The sequence below is a fragment of the Pongo abelii genome, chromosome 13 (assembly GCF_028885655.2).
Source record: "Pongo abelii isolate AG06213 chromosome 13, NHGRI_mPonAbe1-v2.0_pri, whole genome shotgun sequence".
In the NCBI taxonomy this organism is placed as follows: Eukaryota; Metazoa; Chordata; class Mammalia; order Primates; family Hominidae; genus Pongo; species Pongo abelii.
In genome coordinates, this window is record NC_071998.2 from 101,498,673 (window position 1) to 101,519,145 (window position 20,473).

At 37.5% G+C, this 20,473-nt stretch overlaps 1 protein-coding gene and 1 long non-coding RNA gene across 14 annotated transcripts in view; one reads left to right on the forward strand and one right to left on the reverse strand.

The window, feature by feature from the left end:
* LOC112134913 (uncharacterized) overlaps positions 1-11,443 on the forward strand; it is a 151,675-nt gene extending 140,232 nt beyond the window's left edge. For 6 of the 8 annotated variants that reach the window (XR_010136584.1, XR_010136581.1, XR_010136587.1 and 3 more), the window contains 4 exons: positions 917-1,001; positions 2,840-2,924; positions 4,304-4,453; positions 5,710-9,373. This is a non-coding gene — a long non-coding RNA (uncharacterized LOC112134913). Of the gene's footprint in view, positions 1-916; positions 1,002-2,839; positions 2,925-4,303; positions 4,454-5,709 lie in introns of those variants that run through there. The other 2 variants (XR_010136579.1, XR_010136586.1) reach the window with 2 other exon arrangements.
* SVEP1 (sushi, von Willebrand factor type A, EGF and pentraxin domain containing 1) overlaps positions 1-20,473 on the reverse strand; it is a 202,477-nt gene that overhangs the window by 27,232 nt on the left and 154,772 nt on the right. For all 6 annotated transcript variants that reach the window (XR_008509939.2, XM_009244733.4, XM_054520420.2 and 3 more), the window contains 4 exons: positions 10,502-11,174; positions 5,686-8,468; positions 4,273-4,498; positions 825-980 (listed from right to left, as the gene is read on the reverse strand). Coding sequence is in view for 5 of the 6 variants with exons in the window: in XM_009244733.4 (XP_009243008.4) it covers positions 825-980; positions 4,273-4,498; positions 5,686-8,468; positions 10,502-11,174 (3,838 nt within the window). In the remaining variant the exon portion in view is untranslated. The remainder of the gene's footprint in view (positions 1-824; positions 981-4,272; positions 4,499-5,685; positions 8,469-10,501; positions 11,175-20,473) is intronic.

The window sequence follows — 20,473 nt, forward strand, 5'->3', positions numbered from 1 at the left end:
GATTTTAATATTACAAAGCAAGAGTTGTCTCAAGAATGAAGTTGGTATTAGTTAAAACCGTTCTGTGGTTTTTTCAAGCCAGATTTGCTTATGGGAACTTGGCATCTCAATGCCAAGGTATATGAGCCCATTGTTTGAGGACATCCTGGCTTTGCATACCTAAATCCTTGTGGTTACCTCTCCATGGTGCCCAGTGGACTTCCCTGTTGCAGAATATGATTACCAGCAAGCCGAAACACAGTTTAAATGGTCAGTTGAAGTCACAGCATCTGTCTTGTGGTTTGCGAACTTACTTTTTTCCTTCCTTATCATGGCTTTCATGTTTTTTGAGACTTATTTTGCTTTTTTTTGTCTTTGAGATGGTCTCACTCTTACCGCCCAGGCTGGAGTGCAGTGGCATGATCTCAGCTTACTGCAACCTACACCTCCCGGGTTCAAGCAGTTCTCCTGCCTCAGTCTCCCAAGTAGCTGGGATTACAGGTGCCCGCCACCATGCACAGCTAATTTTTGTATTTTTAGTAGAGACGGGGTTTCACCATGTTAGCCAGACTGGTCTTGAACTTCTGACCTCAAGGGATCTGCCCACCTCGGCCTCCCAAAGTGCTCGGATTACAGGCATGAGCCACCGCACCCAGTTTATTTTGCTTTTTAAAACTCTAAGTTGCCTTAAATATTTCTTGGAAAATGTTAGAGTATAAGAGAACAAAGTATAATAGAATCTTTTGAGACCAAAGTCAGTAAAACAAATTTGTGCTAATACTGAAAGTATCCCCAAGTATATTGGAAAAACAAATTAATTCTAGTTAAACAATTTGTTCGCTTACCTCTAGTTCATAGCCAGGCTCACACTGATAAATAATTGTGCTTTCAAAGGTGTATTTACTGCCAACCACAAATCCATGTTCTGGACTTTCAGGTTTCCCACAAGAAACTGGACTGCAAGATTCATCAGAAAATGGTGGCCCCCAGGTTCCATCAAGCTAAGTGACAAATAACAAAATGTAAGTTATGTTTAGAAGTTAATACATACGAATGAAGAAATTTGCAAATATTGGTTATTTGCAGAATAATCTCCAAAATGATAGTCAAAAGCACCTAGAGTTTGGTCCTACTTTTGCTACTTATTATCTGTGGGCTTAAAAAACACACTTTAATTGTTAGATGGCCTTAATAGTCACCCATAGACAATTTTAGACATTTCTTAAGCCCATAAAACAGGCATTTTCTTCCTAATAGAATCTATTCAAAAATCACAAACAACAAGAAATATATTTTCATTATAATGCATGAGAACTGGAGGTTAATACAAATATTCTATGACTTACATGAATGCACTCTTAAATTTCATGATTCTATATTTTATAATAGTTTATGAGAAACAGCAAATTTTAGGCATACTACTCAAAGTTCAAGAAAATCAGCTTCCTTTTCTCCATTCCAACGAGAATACTTGAAAACATTTTATCACATATTTTTGAAGGGGTGACGTAGAAAAAAATTGATATATATATATAAAATTTCATATCTATAAAGAAATCAATAATGATGAAAATAAATTTTATAAAGAAATCCTTAATGATTAAAATAAAAATAACCAAAATAAATTCCAGATATAGCAAAAGAAAACAATAATATGTAGCTTTTAACAGTTATTAGTGTTATAATTACCCAGAAAGATTTCTGCAAAAAAAAAAAATTAAGGCATTACTTACACTATTGAAAAATTAAATGCAACATATATACTAGGAAAATGGTTAATCTGTTGGGTAAGGTGAGGCACACAGAGATATATCTCTTGAAGATTGTTATTCTATTGCTAATATTTTTCTGTTTTCTTTGTGGAAATATATATGAATTGGATAACAGTTTTAAACAGGATTTGAGGCTAAACCCTCATTCTACATATGAACCAAAAGTAATTTTGTATATATGCCTGCATCGTGATTAACCATTTTCCTAGTATATATGTTGCATTTAATTTTTCAATATTGTAAGTAATGCCTTAATAATTTTTTATTTTGCAGAAATCTTTCTGGGTATTATAACACCAGTAACTGTTAAAAGCTACATATTATTGTTTTCTTTTGTTATATCTGAAATTTATTTTGGTTATTTTTATTTTAATCATTTATTAATGATTTCTTTTGCTCCAGAGACTTGTGGTGACTCCTTTATCAGAACCAGCTTCTGACTCATTACTTCTGTTCCCATTTACTTTTACTCCTATGTAATTTTACATGAATACTACACTAAGAGTTTTGTAATTCTGTGATATGTTTTAGTTTCTGGAGATACTGGTCCTCTTTCAGTAGTCATTTTTCAAAATTTATATTGATCTCCTTATCCACGTATTTATTTTACGAACTACAGAATCATTTTGTCACATTACAAAGTACTCCTAGGTGCTGAACATAGTTTTACACAGTTTATTCTTTTTAACACTTAAAAAGGGTCTATACTACTTTTCAGACCAAAAATTTAAACCAAAACCCAGTTGAGCAAAAGAGGGGGGGTCATACTATGTGTGAAGAAACTAATGAAGGTTGTCAAAAATAAATTATTGACTTTAAAAAAAAAGAGCTTAGTATGTTTTTTAGCCAGTATCACAGAGTCCTCCAGGGCTTACAAGGGGACCCAGTTGTCTACACACCCAACCTGGAGAACAACAATTTGATTCCCTTAATTATGGCAGAACTCTGTGTCAGACAGCTCAGAGTCTTAGACAAAGTTTCCTCTAAAACTTCTTCAGCTCTATATCTAAAAGGGACCATCTGGAACCATACAAATTTTGAGGGCATGGTGTTATTTAACTTGTTCCCCCTGATGTTTCTGCTTTTAGGTTTGACATTGACCAATCATTGAGTATGCATGATTTATAAATGGAAAACTGGGAGAAGGGAATCGTTCTTGAGTCCCTACTATAGGTCAGGCAAGTACTAGCAATTTTATATTACATTAGGTAATTTAATCCTTTCAATTATCACAGATTTACAAATAAAAAAATAAGCTGAAGGAATATAAGGTCATAGAACCTATAAATATTTGAGATGGAATTTAAACAAAAAAGTATGTTTGAAGTGAAAGTCTGCTATACTATGCCACATTCCTCTGCTTTTAAACCCCCAACACCCACCCCAACTCCAGCAAGAGTGTATCAATGACACATTTTTTCTTCTCCGGGTATATCTTATGGAAGTTAGGAGAAGGGGATGGGCTAGGGAAGTCTGCTATCTACCGTGCTGATTCCCTCCCCCCAACCCCCGCTTTTTTTTTTTTTTTTTGGTGACACGGAGTCTCGCTCTGTTGCCAGGCTGGAGTGCAGTGGTGCAATCTCAGCTCACTGCAACCTCCGCATCCTGGGTTCAAGCAATTCTCCTGTCTCAGCCTCCCGAGTAGCTGGGACTACAGGCATGCGCCACTATGCCCGGCTAACTTTTGTATTTTTAGTAGAGACGGGGTTTCACTGTGTTGGCCAGGATGGTCTCAATCTCTTGACCTTGTGATCCACCCACCTCGGCATCCCAAAGTGCTGGGATTACAGGCGTGAGCCACCGCGCCTGGCCCGATTCCCATTTTCAAACTAAAAGTGCCAAAATTAGGTAAAAAAATGTGAAAATATCTATAATAAGATTTCATGACAAATGAATCATAAATCTTATGTGCAAAAGAATGTCTATGCATAGAAATCAGCCATGGGTTATGTTTCCAGATTTAGCGGAAAGACCAAGGTTGTAGAAGCAGGCACTTTCCTCCATTATTTATCTCATTTCTCACCAACAATACAAGATACGTGTAATAATACTTTTTTTTTTTTTTAACAAATAAGGAAACCAAAGTTCAGAAATTTTAAGCAACTTTCTCTGCTGCTTACAAGTAGCAAATAGCAGAGAAGAGGATTTGACACCAATTATCTGTCTGCTTCTGCAAACTTTTGTCTTTCCACTAAAATTGGAAAATATTGGGCATAGCCCATGGCTGATTTCTACACAAGGACCCTCTTTTAATAAGATTTATGGTTAATTTGTTATAAATATATTGTTATAGAAATCTTAATATTTTACCTAACCTTGGCACTTTCTTAGTTTAAAGTGGGAATACTGCAGAAAAAAAGATACATTTTACTATATTTTCTACCAAGAAATTGCTCAAATCCTTTGAAATGAGTGAAAACTTGAGACTGTTTCTCTTTTTGGATTACTATTATAGATACTGCTTGCTTGGCAATATATGTATATATAGGCGTTACACATTCTAATTAAGACAGAATCTTACCTGACATACTGATATGTTAACTCCCTCAAAGGTATACCCTTCTGCACATGACACAGAAACTTGCCTATTCACACTGAAATCGTCCCCATGAACAAGTATACGTGTTATGTTTTCCGGGAGAGGACATTTTTTAGGACTGCAGGAAATTCTCTCAGGGAACCAGCGACCATCTTTCTGACAGGTGAATGTATCTGTATCTGTATCCATCGTATAACCTTCCAGACATCTGTAATGGAAATGCAAAAATGAGTGCCTTAAAGGAAGTACAATATAGTTTCTGATCTATCCTTGGATTTAGGAAGCTGTTACAAGGCTCAGTAGACATTTTGTGGAACATATTGATTCTACTGTCAGGCGGATGGCATTGCCATGCAAAAACACCAATATAACAATAACAACCAGTTGAGCTGGGTGCGGTTGCTCATGCCTGTAATCCCTGTACTTTGGGAGGCTGAGGCAGGAGGACCACTTGAGTCCAGGAGCTTGAGACTAGTCTGGGCAACATAGTGAGACTTCATCTCTATAAAAAATAAACAAAATTAGCTGGGCATGGTGGCACATGCCTGTAGTCTCAGCTACTTGGGAGGCAGGGGTGGGAGGATTGCTTGAACCAAGGAGGTTGAGGCTGCAGTGAGCCAAGAACATGCCACTGCACTCCAGCCTGGGTGACAGAGCAAGACTTTGTCTCAAAAAACCAAAAAACAAAAAACCAGTAATAACCAGATCAGTTCTCAGTTATCCACATGAAAGGTCAGTCAAGACTAAAATTACTTTAAGTGTTTTTGATGTTATTTACCTTATTGTGGATAATATTATTATTGAATTCATTTTTATTCTATAAACAGCTAACAGTTCAGGAAATTCTAGACAGTCCAAAATGGACTCAGATACAGCATAATTAATATGTATTGTGAATACCTACTTTGTGCCAAGTGCTGTTCTAGGTCCTTTACATAAGATATTTCTTTTAATCCTGATTATTTGGCATGATCATGGCCTGAATTCTTCAGTTTTTTGCCTTATGTCCCCAGTATTTGCATGTGTAAATATAATCACAAAGTTATAATCATAAAGAAATTTACTATCCTGATGTATAAAAAACAGCTTCATGATTCGAGCTCTTCAAGCTAGTTAGAGGATCTTGCTGTTGGTTTCATGAAGCTCAACAGAATATGATAGTCATGATAATTACTTTTTTTCAGACATGTTTCTAATGTATCGATTTATTTTTATACTCAGTGGATTTCTACATAATTGTAGGTAGAATAAAGCCAAGTGTTAAAAGCACCAGTGTTTGGCGAGCAGGTCAGAGATGATGTTTTCTTCCCAATCAGCAAAATTTTTGATCTATCACATTTCATTTTATAATCTTCCTGCCTGCACCCCTTGGAGACTCTAGAGCCATGGTCTTACCTGAGTTTCACTTCACTTTCGTAGGTGTGTGCCTCTCCGGTTGCCACTGCATTGGCGACGGACGGTGGGGACCCACAAGACAAGGGCTCACAGACTGGATAAGGCTGGCTCCATACCCCTTTCTCTGTACAAATCAGATCTGAACTGCCTTGTATGACATATCCAGACCTGCAGCTGTAAGTTATCACATTTTCCTTCCAAGAGCTGCTCTCACTGATGAACGCATTTGGTATCATTGGAACAGAACCACAAGAAGTGTGTTCACAGTGGGGGAACTCAGAGCTCCACTGGCCATTGGCTTCACAGGTGATTTCAGAAAGTCCTAGGAGCTTGAAGCCTTTGAAGCACTGAATCCGGGCTGACTTTCCACAGTCAAAATCTGTCCCATTGACAGTTCCATATTCAATTACTGGTGTGGGACACCTGCAAGGCAGGCAGGAAGGTGAGCTGCCACTCCAGGAGCCATTGGAGAGGCACCTTCTTGATGAATTTCCATGGAGCTTATAACCAGGAAAGCACTGATACTGTATATGGCCCCCATGAATAAAGGAAAAACCATTAGGGAAGCCATGGGCAAGATCTTCAGGAGGTCCACAGTTGACTGGTTTACAGAGAGGAATCTCTGCATCCCAGTTGCCACCTGACTGACAGGTGAGTTTTGGAGCACCGTGCAAGATGTAGCCCTCGTGACAGTGGAATGCCACTTCCTTCATGAAGCCATAGTCCAGGCCTTCCATCACCCCATTGGCCAGTTGTGGTGGGGTGGCACATCTGACAGGCACACAGTCGGGAGTGGCTCCACTCCAACTTCCATTGGCAAGACAAACCCGACTCCTGGCTCCCTCAAGCAAGAACCCTTCATTGCAAGTGTATTCAATCTCTTTTTGGAATGTGTACTCGTCTCCTCTCACCTGGCCATTGGCTGAGACTGGGGGTGAACCACAGTCCACAGGAATGCAAATGGGCTCATCCTCATCCCAGTTTTTGTCATCCTGGCATGTTCTCCTCTCAGTGCCATTCAGCACATATCCGGGGTCACACTCATAGTACAACGTGCTCAGGTATGTGTAGTTGCTTCCTTTGATGGATCCATTTGTGATTGGATTTGGCTTTTTGCATGACATGGCTTCACAGCGTGGGGAAGCACCACTCCACTTTCTGTTCTCTAGACAAAGCCTTAAGTCGGAGCCCACTAGAATGTGTCCAGGTTTACAGCTATACTGCACAGCACTTCCCATGCTAGTCTCTGTAAAACGCAAAAAGCCATTTTCAGGAGCAGTAGGCAGGTCACATTCAATTGAAATGCAGGACGGTGCACTGCCATTCCAAGTTCCATCTTCCTGGCAGATCAGCACAGGGTTCCCAAGAAGTTCATATCCTGGATTACAGGTGTATGAAACCATGGTACCATACAGAAAGTTTGATGAATGTGTAGCAGGAGACTCCTTTGTATTTTCCCCGGTTTTAGCCAAATGATAAGGAGGGTGAGGAGTCAGGTATGGAACTTCCATCATGTCGTCGTCTTGCTCAAAATATCCCTGGTCATCTTTGACTTTAGTACAGTCGCCAAAATCTATATGAGGAGGGAGGCCACAGTCTATGGGCACACATGTTGGGATGGAACTTGACCATCCTGACTCTTCACAGGTCTGCATGGCATGACCAGCCACCTGAAACCCAGGGAAGCAACTGTAGATGATTATGGCACCATAGCTGTAATCTGCACCTTCTACAAAACCATTTTCAATGGGTTGCGGGGAATCACAGTGGATGGCATTGCACGATGGGGCATCTACATCCCAATCACCTGTCTCTAAACAGGTCAAGGCACTGGGACCTTCGAGCCGAAAGCCTCGGTTGCAAGAGTAGGTAACAGTCTGTCCATAGTGTAGGTCTGTGTAAGAGAATTTGCCATTCAAAATCTCCTTGGGTTTCAGGCACTCAATGGCTTTACATGTTGGTTTTCCTCCAAGCCAGTGACCATTTTCTCCACAAAGGGTGGTAGTATTTCCCACCAATTCAAAGCCTGGCTTGCAGGTATAGAGAGCTGTGCTGAGATAGGCAAGGCCTTGCACATCGATGATTCCATTGGGGATTTCCTCAGGTTGGGGACATTCTACTGGAACACATTCTGGCAGTGGGGAGCTCCAGGTGCCATCAGGTTGGCAGAGAGCGGTAGAATTTCCTCTTAGGAAAAACCCACCCACACAAGAATACTTGACAGTACTTCCAAAATGAAGAGCAGAAGAAGGAACAGGGACACCAAAGGAAATTAGGGGAGGTGGGGTACAAAGAACCATCTTACAAACAGGGAAAGAGTCATTCCAGTGCTGGGATGCCAAGCATTTCAGGACAGAGGGGCCTTGCAGAACATGCCCTTCTTTACAGGAAAATGTCACGACTCCTACCTCGGTGGTCAACTCCTTTAATACTAGCTGGTTTTCCAAGAGGGGCGGCTCTGGGCACTTGGCAGGCACGCACTTTGGATTTGACTTCTTATTCCATTTGCCAGATTTCTGACATGTCCAAGAACTGTCACCAACAAGCTCATAACCCTCATTACAGAAAAACTGAACCTTGGACCCTACTTCAAAGTTTTCTCCTTTCATGAAGCCATTCTGGATCGGGGGAGGTTTTCCACAGTCGAGAGGAACACACATCAGAGGGGATTCACTGTGCCAGTGGCGATTGGCTTGGCAGACAAATACAGGACTTCCGACTGACTTATAGCCCGGGTTACACTGATACCTCACTTCACTCTCAAAGATCCTCCCAGTTGTATGCTGTGCAATAGGAAGAAAGCAAGTGAGTGCGATTTGTATAACAGACAATGGCATTAACTAAATCCTTGGATAGTGAAAAAAAAAAAACACTAAAAGGTCTATGTTAAAATGAATCAATTAGGATATAAGCAAATAATGATTTATGGTTTTTCCAATAGGTCCATTCTATTTTTTTTTAATAAGTGAAAATAATAGTAGAAAGTCAAATTAGGCTGGGCATGACGATTCATGCCTACAATCCCAGCACTTTGGGAGGCCGAGGCAGGAGGAACACTTGAGGTTAGGAGTTCGAGGCCAGCCTGGCCAACGTGGTGAAACCTGTACAAAAATTAGCTAGGCATGGTGGTGTGTGCCTGTAATCCCAGCTATTTGGGAAGCTGAGGCAGGAGAATCGCTTGAACCCAGGAGGCAGAGGTTGCAGTGAGCTGAGATTGTGCCACTGTACTCCAGCCTGGGAGACAGAACAAGACTCTGTCTAAAGGGAAGAAAGAAAAAGAGAAAATCAAATTAAGTAATCCCCATTGCAGAAATCTTTACTACAGTGTTGAGCCCATAAAAAGTAAAAGATCAGTAATCTATATATCGATTGGTGAACTGATGAGGCAACACTAAAAATGATAAATTACTCAGTTCAAAAAAAGTCTTTCTGCCCAAAGAAATGCTAGTAAAGAAGCACATAAACAATGAGCATGTATTTGTTAATGTTGTTAGATCATAAATAGGCAAATAAAATATTTTTATGAGTATGTCTTAACATATTTCTTAAAAATTGCTGCTATAACACAATAGAAAATAAAGAATTTTCTATCTTTTAAAACAAAAAATTAATATTCATGATCTCAAAATTCAAACACATGTAATATAACAGGTCATAAACAAATAAAATTACTCATTTTGTTTATGCATTGCTTGTGTGTCTCCCATGCATGTAAGCACCATGCCATTACGCATCTAATCTGTGTTGTTAAATGCTAGGTTGCCGATTCTTAGAACTGTACCTGGTACCAAGTAGGAGCTCTAGAAATATTTGTTAAATTAATAAATGAACACCTCTCTACTTACACTCTATACCCTCTTCCAATGAAAAGCTACTAAATCTAAGCAAAAGTCTTAAATAAAAGGCTTTTACTGTTGTTTTGTTATTTTGAATGTAAAGGAGAAAAGGTTGTACCGTGTATATATGTGGGTTTTAAAAAAGTGTTTAATTAGAATATGGTCAATTTCAAATGGCCCTTGATTTGGGGGAATAGATTCTCATTCCTATTTTCTTGGTAGGCTTATTGAGAAGACACACATTAGTGTGAAAGCAGGACATATTTGGGTTGGACTGAACTTTTGTCCATCACAGTGAAATTACCTTTAGGTTTACCAAAACAGAATTGTAAAAACTACATTATTTGGTTTACCCTATCTTTTGTCTAAGCATTTAAAATTATATTTCTCTAGGTCCCATTTAGATCTTGCCTTCTATAAAATAAAGCATATATCCATCCTGAAAAACCTCTATAAAACAAAATATTATATTAAAATTGGTTTATTCTAACTTCCTATTTAGGGCTAAGCTGTTGCCACAAAGCACTTGAAATGCCTATACACTAGTAAAATGCAGAAAGTTATATATTAAAGATTCATAATCATCTTCACTAATTTTTTTTCCAGTCTTCACTACCTGTAGATTTTAGCCATTTCTGTTTTTTCAATAATTAATTTGTTCATTGCCCCGCTTCTGAATAGTGGGTTCATCACAGTGGGCTGGCCCTGTAAGTGATGAAAGCCACAGACCATTTGCTAATTAGTCTCTTACCTCCAGAAAGTGATTCACAACCTTAGGCAGATAAATTAATTCATCAAGAGATGAATTAATTATGAAAATGTTAAAAAGATTATCATGATTCTTTGTTAGTGATAATAGTAAATTCCAGTTTCCATGCCTTAGTGAACTTGGCAGTGTTTGGACTCAGTTATTTGTTTTGTTTATGTATCGATGGGCCCTGTGACAAAAGCCATAGACCATTTGCTAATTCGTCTCTTACCTCCAGAAAGCCATTCTCAACCTTAGGTGGTTCACCACAAGATACCGGGTGGCATGTCGGTATAGGACTACTCCACTGCCCTGTGGCTTCGCAGGTGCTCTTCTTTTCCCCTTTGATGTAGAACCCCTTGTTGCAGCTGTAAGCCACCATGGCTCCAAAACTGTAGTTTGATCCACTTGCATAGCCATTCATGATGCTTGGTGGCTCTCCACACCGCACAGGGATGCACTGGATGGACATGGGGGAAGGGTTCCACTGCCCACCTCTCATACATTCAATCTTTGCTGAGGTGTTCAGTACAAAGCCTTCCATGCATTTAAAGCTCACAACTGAGCCAGCTGCAAATTTTGCTTTGCTCACAGATTCCAAGATGCTATAGGAAACCGATGGAGGTTTTTCACAGAAATGAGCTATACAACGGGGCATGTCTTGACCCTCTGGGGGTACCCACTTGCCCTGGGCATTGCATAGAAGCTGGGAATTGTCTGCTAGGCTGTAACCATCAGAGCAGTAGTAGAATGCAATGTCTCCAAAGAGCCGATGGGCAGTCTCTGGAGAGGCGTGGTCCACATTGGGTGGCTCATCGCAGGAGACAGCCAGGCACTGCTGGTCACTTCTGCTCCACTTGCCGTCGGCCAGACATTCAATGGTGTCAGGACCAGCAAGAGTATAGCTATGAGATTGGGAAGAAAGAAAGAATAACTAAGCATAATATTTGAGAAAAAGTGTGTGTGTCTTCTTCTTCTGTTTTTATTTTTTAAATCTTTCCCACAATGACTTTAAATTTATCTTTAATATTTCCTATTTCAATACTGAGCTTATTGATCAAATGACTTTCACCTGAGATATGTCAATACGTTGTGATTTTAATGTTTGTTCAGAAACATTTAAATCTTCCCAACAATGACTTTATCTTTAAAATAAAAATAATATTGACTCTTTGAATATTGAGCTTACTGATCAAATGACTTGGATTTGAGATATGTCAATACATTGTGATATTAATATTTGTTCAGAAAGGGAAATGGATTTAAGATTTTTTGCTACTTAAGGAACTCTAAATTGCTATACATTTTAAAAAATTAAATCGAGGAGTAAGCTATATGGTGCTATTTGACTCAAATATGGAATTCTATCTGCCTTTAGATGGTTTTAACTTTATTTTAGCATTTGTCTTTATTGTTTGTTCTTAAGCTATAATGTACAATGCCATATTTAGCCTACATATAGCTCATTGTTATGTACCGACACCTAGAGAATTTTAAAACAGTGATTATAATTTCAGTCTCCAATGTCTCCTAAACCTTTACCCCACGTGGCTAGAGTTAAAAGGTGTCTTCTGCATATGGCTCTGCTATTCAATCAGTATGAATAAATTTTTCTTAGTAATTTCTTTATGCACAGGTGTTTGCCCATATATAATGATGGATTGATGACTTACAAAAATCTAAAATTACTCTCAAGTGCTCTGTCAATGAGACAGAACAAAAGTTTAGGATATGCAGTATTAGAATAATTATATTTGAGTCATGCTTATTTTCATCATTGCTCTCTTACTGAGCAGAAAATTGACGGAGTTTTGAAAAAATCTCTAACACCTGATTAGCTTGTCATTTTGATACAAATGAAGGGTAAGGGAAATAAAATAATTGAGTACCTAGTTTAATCCTGCTTAGACATATTGATTTCTTCATTATAAAAAAATAAAGTGAATGGTGGTTCAGACAGGCTTAGAAACTTGCCTGAAGTTACACAGCTATAAGCAGCAGAATTGGGATCGGAATTTGGTTGATCAGATTCCAACACCTACACCTTTTCCACAGCACCGCTCTCTCTCTCTCTCTGTTTTGAAAGTGAAGCAGGTTAGATCATACTTTCTGGGTGTCCTGGGCAAACTGTATTGCAGTGTCACTAATACAAATTATTTGACCCACCCATTAGCAAAGATTAATTCATTAGTTAGCAAATATTTCTCCTGAGATCTCTTTTAGTTTTATAAAGTATCAGCTATTATAGAGAGGTTGAAATTCCTTCATCCTAACTGGCAATATTTATGAAATCTATAAAAGACAGAGAAATCAGGAAAAAAATAACAGTGTATCAGCAGAGCTATAAGCCAGCCACCTTACCTAAGTTCACACATCATGCTATGGACGGAAATGGTCTCAAAATGAATACTCAGACATCCCCAATAGTTGAGTACAGCCCCCAGTTAGGGCCTGCTGCATTTCATTGCTTTAGATAGGCTCAGTTCTTTGTATGAAGATCTGAACTTAGCTTGTAGATGGCTTCTATCTAAGAGAATTCAGGAAGGTATACACAGAAAATATACTAAGAGCATAATTTAATTTTATTATTAAAAAATCTATCCTGGTCTGAGTACCTAGATTCTACGATTCTTGTGTAGGATGTGCTTTGGGTAGAAGTTCCCTTTGTTGAGGCTTCTGATGTTTTATAGCACAATTGACATCATGTGCACACTTTGAACCATGCATCATTATTTTCATGAATTCCTTGATGTTGCTAGCATATTTCATTGGCTGAAGTTCACAGACATGGCCTTAGCCATCCCTGATTTATAAGGGTCCATTGTGCCGTCTATAAAATTCTTCATTTCATGGGATCAGCTACTTTGAGGGAGAAGTATCTGCCTCCAGAAGCTTGTAGACTCTTCAAAGTCTCTTGAAAATACAAGAATTTGTGTTTTATAATCTGGCAGCACTTTGTTAGGCCTCTGACTCCTGAGCTTCTGGAAAATCTCCACCAACTACTTATCCCTAATGGAAAATCACAGCAAAGCTGCTCTATGATTTAATGGAAGATCACCACTAAATACATAATTTTTGAATAAATGAATTTAATGTATGCGTTGCTGACATTACCCATAATTTCTTAGGACCTACAATAGCTTTTGATCTGACCTAAGATCTTGACTTTTCTTGATGACTCTCAATTAACATTTAGTTCTTCTTAAATAATTCTTAAAAGCCCTGCTATGTGCCAGAGTTACTTCTTTAGTGCACAGATGCAAAGCCAAAAATGAATTTACTTGTTTACACTTCTGTTGTTCTCTTCACCCCATCAACTACCTGGTGTGTTGTAGGTCTCTTCACATCTATGGTGGTTGCTTACGGGAGAAGTGACTGATTCTGAAGAATGGGAAGGGGAGGAAAGGCCTCACAAATAAAATGGCTCTTCAGGGGAGTCATGATTCTTTCATGAAGAAGTGGAAGAGGAATCATTCAAGACAGAAAAGTAGCATTAGCCAATGGGAGTGTGACACAGCCAGGGAACATATTGGGAATTTACAAATAATAAGGAATGGCATACAAGCATCTGGAAAAGCGAGAGGCAAAAACTAGGATCTTGTGTATTTTTTGACTGGGTTACTGTTATGTTTGATGAAGAGGTGGCAGGAATAGATTAACTGTGTCACATCATAAGAAATACATATTTTCTCTTTCCCCCCAGTACCTGACACAGAGCTCCTAAAGCCCTCGTAATTTCCTGAGTGATAGGGATACCACTGCTTTAAATAACTAGGTTACTTATCCCATGAAAATGAGGATAGGAGTTTATTAAAAATAAGTATCTATCTTCTAAAATCGATCAGTTAGTCTTTTAAGATGCTAAAGACAGGGCGCATTAGCTCATGCCTGTAATCCCAGCACTTTGGGAGACCGAGGTGGGTGGACCACCTAAGGTCAGTAGTTCGAGACCAGCCTGGCCAATATGGCGAAACCCCGTCTCTACTAAACAATACAAAAATTAGCCGGGCATGGTGGCAGGCGCCTGTAATCCCAGCTACTTGGGAGGCTGAGGCAGGAGAATCACTTGAACCCGGGAGGTGGAGGTTGCAGTGAGCCAAGATTGTGCCATTATACTCCAGCCTGGGCAACAGAGTGAGATTCTGTCTCAAAAAAAAAAAAATGCTAAAGAAGGGTATGGTTTCCAAATAACAAAAAAGGAGAAATTAATTGTTAGCTATTGTGTAGATAGATAGCACTATAACTGGTCTCTGATAAAACTGCTGCACTATTTCATGATGTTAAAAGTCTGAATGTGTGTTAAAATTTACAGGGGACATATTTTACCCACTTATTTTATTAAAGAATCACTTAGAGAAGGATAAAGTTTTCTGCAAAGAATGAGATATGCTCTTTAAATGTTTCCTACAAAAGGAGGAAAAATTGGAACTGGTACAAATCTAAAACGATGGAATATTTAAGTTCTGTGTAGCATTTGGTATTCTCATTCAAGAGGCATTGGGGACACTCTTGCACACATTTACTAAAAACCATGATATACACATGATAAAACAAATTGTTTTACTCTATACTTCCAAGGAATAATAGCCTATCGATTTCACAGTGATGCTTTAGAAGAACACATCGTAGGATAAACTGGCTGGAACAAATTTGCATTTTTCTGGAATCATAACAAAAAATCCCTTGAAAATGGGAAGAATAATTTTCAGATGCAATTTGCAATGATTTGATTGACACACTGGGTAGAAGCTTACTAATGAGCATGTGCCTGGAGAGCTTTATGAGACAGCTCCCAAATGCATTATTAGCTCTTCTGTCTTAGCAAAAGAGCCTTAAAAGAGCAGCCTACTAGATATTTAAACAGCTGCAATTTAATAAGAACAACAGGAAGCATAAGTCAGCATCAATAATTATGTTTTCAATAATCATAAATATTTTTGTCTGAACGTATCTAACAATTGCATTTAGAAGTTTATATTTGAGAAGAATCAAAAGGAAAAATTTAATTAGGATTTTAGGGTGGCAATAACCCTTTCTTCCCTCTAAGTTTCTCACCAAGGAGTATAAACATGAGCAGGAAAAGGAAAATGAGAAACAAATGACCACTTACGTATTTGAGCAAACAACTGAAAATCCCCTAGGTTTGAGGGTTTTGATAAAAGGTTTAAAAAAGATAAATGTTTTGATAAAAGATGAATTTGGAAGGCCAAGTTTAGGGTAGGACACAGAAATGAGACTTCTTGCTTCTTTCTTTCCCTGGCATTCATTATATCACTTAAGTCTCCTAAAGTCTCTGCGTTTTTGTCCTAAGCTTGAGAGTGGATCTTGCCCTTATAATTCAAGGAAAGGCCAATGAAAAGTACAACACCCGGTATAGGAGGAAAACACAGTGAGACAGATGCAAAAATGTGTATGTACACACGGTAAGCATGTGGCTTATATAAGGCCCAGGAGGCTTACATTGTGTGCAGGGCAATGGTCCGCGGTAGGCAGCCCCAAGGGAGGAGACAGTTAAGAGGGACTGGGGAAGGAAATAAACTTTAATAAGGCCAACAGCATCTTGGGAAGTGGAAGAAGACAGTAAGACAGGTCACATTTTACAAAGGCCATGACTTGAACAGAGTGATGCCATCCTTGACTGGAACAAGACACAGGGCATGTAGACCTATGCCAATCAACTCCGTGGGGGAAAGAAATAGAAAATAAGTAAAGAGAGATAAGATGAGTGCTGACTTCTTGTTCTGCTATACAATAATCTGAAAACCCTCCCTCTATAATACTTGATGAATTATAACAGAAATTATTTTAAATGCATAGCTGAGCTGACAAGAAAGGAAATTTCCATGTGCCAGAAATGAAGAGGAAATTACAAACAGAAAAGTAAACTTGTGAATGGATGCTATGGTTGACCTTGGATTAGACAAAGAAGGGAAGTCGAGATGATAGAAAATATAGCCTCAGAGTTAAAACAGAGAGCAATAGCAGAGTCTGTACCTCACGTGGATTGGAGTTTAGAATTTATGCCATTCACTTTGTATGGAAAAATCTTCAAATTGATAAATTAATGTAAAATTAGGTTCTTGGCTGGTGATACTACTGAAACACCTGGTAGAAAAAAAATCTACATACTCAGAAAATAAGGGGTTGCCATAGATAAAACAAGCCCTGTTTACTATAAGGGCACAATCTGAAATTATAACACACACAAGTTTTCCATCACAGATGGGTCGGCAGACAGAAAAAACTGCAAGGTTAGAGCACCAATAAGTGAGATAATAGAAAAAAAGTTCTAAAATATAAAAAATAGTATGAAATAAGTATGCCGAAATAAGGACAAAAGAAAGACTCAAAATTCTATTAAAAGTGACTATAAAAAAAGAAATGTTTGAAAAATAGAAATTCTGGAAATAAAAATGTGGAACATAAAAATTAAAAACAACGGACATATTCAAAAACAGACTACAGATACTAGAAGAAAAATCAGTGAACTGGAAGAAATATATGAGGAAATTATCCAAATGTAATAGGTTTTGAAAGAGATGAAAAATGTGAGAGATTAATTAACATGAAAAATAGAATGAAAAGGCCCAACATATATCTAGTAAGACATCCAGAAAGATATAAAAGAGAAAGTGAGAAACAAAATATTTGCAGTGAAAATGACTGAGAATATTCTAAAATTGGTGAAAGATGTAAATTCTCAGATGTAAGAAGTACAATGAGTCCCAAACAAGATGAATGACAATAAATACACCATAGTCATCTCATAGTGAAACACTAAAACAACAAAGACAAGTTTTAAAAAAGTAACCAAAGAGAAAATATATTACTTATACAGAAACAAGAATTTGACCAGAGTTTCTCAATCTCAGCACTACTGACATTGTGGACCAGATACTTCTTAGTTGTGGAGGACTGTTCTGTGCATTGTAGGATATTTAGCATTTTTCCTAGATTCTAACTATCAGATGCTAGTAGCATCTTCCCCCCAGTTGTGACGACCAAAAATATCTCCAGACATTGCCAGATATCCTTGGAGGGCAATATTGTCCTTGACTGAGGATCACTAAATTAGACTCATAATGGAATTCTCAATAGCAACATTAGAATCATAAGGCAACGGAATAATAGCTTCAAAATACTTACGGAAAAAATTGTCAGTGTAGATTTGTATACTCAGCTAAACTACAATTCAAGAGCAAGGGCAAAATACTATTAGTTTCTGACAGACTGTATAATTCATGACTCTTGCTGGAAAAGATGCAAAGAACATCTTCAGGAAGTAGAAACATGAAACTCAAATGGAACGAGTGTGATGCAAAAAGAAATAGTGGTGAAAAAATTAACAGACATGTACGTAAATATAAATAAGCAGTGACTGCATTTAAAAAATGACTGATTTGGAAAGCTATAAGATAAAAGGGAAGTAAAAAGGTACATAGTGATAAGACATTTAAGATGGGAGTGCTGACAGAATTTAATGCTTTCTAAAGTCTTCAAGTTGTTCAGGAAGAAGGCAGAAATATTAAGTATGATCTTAGGGTATGGAAAAACGTCTTAAACCTGACAAAATAAAAAACCCTAAAGGACTCTAAAGGAAACAGCTGATAAATATGGCTATATTAAAATAAAAAAAAATTCTATGACAAAAGGCACCATAGAGTAAAAAGGAAGCCACAGATAAGCAGAATATCTTTGTAACTCATGTAATAAAAAAGGGATTGGTTTCCTGAAAATATAAGTCAATATGAAAAACAAAATGGGAAAGAGACACAAACAATTCATCCCTAGAATAAGAAATACGCACTTTCAATAACCCTTTGGAAGGTTGTATACCCAGTTAAACTACAATTTGAGAAGTGTTTATGGTCTTAAAGTAATTTTTGGGAAGAAACAATGGGACAACCTTAAACAATGATGAAATTGGAAAGAAGAATCAACTGTGATAAACACCATTGTAGGCGAAGATGTGGAGCTAGGGATGCTCTCTCACACATTACTTTTTAGAGTGTTAACTGATATGGTCACTTCTGGGAGCGTTTGGTACTACCTTGTAAAGTTAAAAATGTGCATCTTCCGTGACTGGACAATTCCAACTCTTCATGTCTAGGTCAGAGATGTTCTTTTATATGTGTGCCAGGAAACATATGCAAGAATGTTTACTTCAGTACTTGTATTCAAACAAAGTAAATAAATTAACCCTCTATCAGTAAGGAAGATGGTAATTTAGAGATAGTATTTTCTTGTGAGAACGAGCTATCAGTGAAAATAAATTCAGTTGATTTACATGTATCAAGAGGGATAAATGTAAAAAAAGGTAAGGTTAAGTGAAAATCAAAGCTTCAAAAGGATGTTTAGAATATGAAGCAACATATACAAAAATTAAAATGCATAAATCAATAGGATATTTGTTTATGGGGGAATATGTATTTAATAAAGACAAATATCCATGTTTGTTACTTTGAGGAGTGTAGACGACTGATGAGAATGGCTTCTAATTATATCTGTAATATTGTGTTTCTTTTATAAATAGAGATCTAAGGTAATTATGACAAGAATTTAACATGTACTTTTATCTCAGCAATGGATACATGGGTAATTTTAAATAGAGAGAATTTTATTTTTTTTGCATTTTTGTTTTGTTTTGTTTTTAGACAGAGTTTCGCTCTTGTTGCCTAGGCTGGAGTGCAATGGCACGATCTCAGCTCACTGCAACCTCTGCCTCCCAGGTTCAAGCAATTCTCCTGCCTCAGCCTCCCAAGTAGCTGGGATTACAGGCGTGCACCACCACACCCAGCTAATTTTGTCTCTCTAGCGGAGACAGGGTTTCACCATGTTGGTCAGGCTGGTCTTGAACTCCTGACCTCAAGTGATCCACCTGCCTTGGCCTCCCAAAGTGTTGGGATTACAGGCATGAGCCACCACGTCCAGCCTAATTTTTGCATTTCTATATATTTCAAATGTTTTGTTAAAAATGTGGTCAGAAGAAATGAACAAGAGAGAGGCTTTCCTTCCAGTCTGGCCACTTTCAGAGCACCCCTAAAAGGGCAAAATGCATATTAAAGGGGCATCATTTTTCTTCTCATCAAGAGTTTTAATTTCAGAAAAATAAAACTGTTTCCTAATAGTTATTGTTTTTTTTCCTTTCAGAAAAAGACTACAAGTGGTAGTGATTTGTGACTATGTGTACTTCATATTAATTTGATTTGCTAGCTCAGATAGCTTCCCCATATATTATTGAAATGTCATCACTTTATATGCTAATAATGATACAGAAAACAATAAAGCCATATTTACATCATACTTTATATATATAACACACTTTTATAAAAATGGTCTCATACCCTTTAACAATTACATAATTTAGATAGGCAGATCTGATTCCATCTTTTCAATGACAGAAAAAGTTTCCACAGACTATGATCTTGCATAGAACGAATGGGCCTGTAAGAGAATGTGGCCCAACACTTTTATGTCTTAGCTATAAAGTGGGAATAATATTTCTTCTGCCAAACGCCATCTTTGTAGAAGGAAGTACATGAGATGATTCACATGGAATTCCTCTAAATAAAAAATCCTCTTCAAATGAATAGATTTTTAAATCATTTTCATAATTGTATTAATTGATTCTTTAAATCACTTTTAGATAAACATTAGGCAGACATAAAACTCTTCTTACTATATCTTCTAAGTGAACAATTTGTGAAGATGTGTATGATTTGTGAAGAGGAAAAGGTATAAATCTGTACATGTAGCATCATCTTTAATATTCAAAAATACATGCAAAGACAAAATTCTAGGAAGAAATGAAGTAAAATATTACCAATATTTGTCTTTGGGTAAAAAAATCATGGGTGACTTTTAAATATAGATTTTGTATTTTCTAGTTTTATATGGTGATCATGCATTACTTTTTAAATCAGAAAAAGCACCAGCAATAGTCAATATCTAGATATTGTTTGGAACATGTATATTTGCTAAGATTTCACAAACATTTAAATGACTAATTTTAAATAGTCCTATCAGTTCATTAGGGGCAGTTCTTATGTGAGTGAGTCCACAGGGGAAGAAAAGCCATTCCTGCACTGACATTTTAATATTAAAGATTCTTTGTTCACTTAAGAAGATGTTAAGATTTGGGCTTCAGTTATTTATGCAAGTCTTTAACTCTTATCTTTTCGCAAGAAAATATTGTTGCCACCTG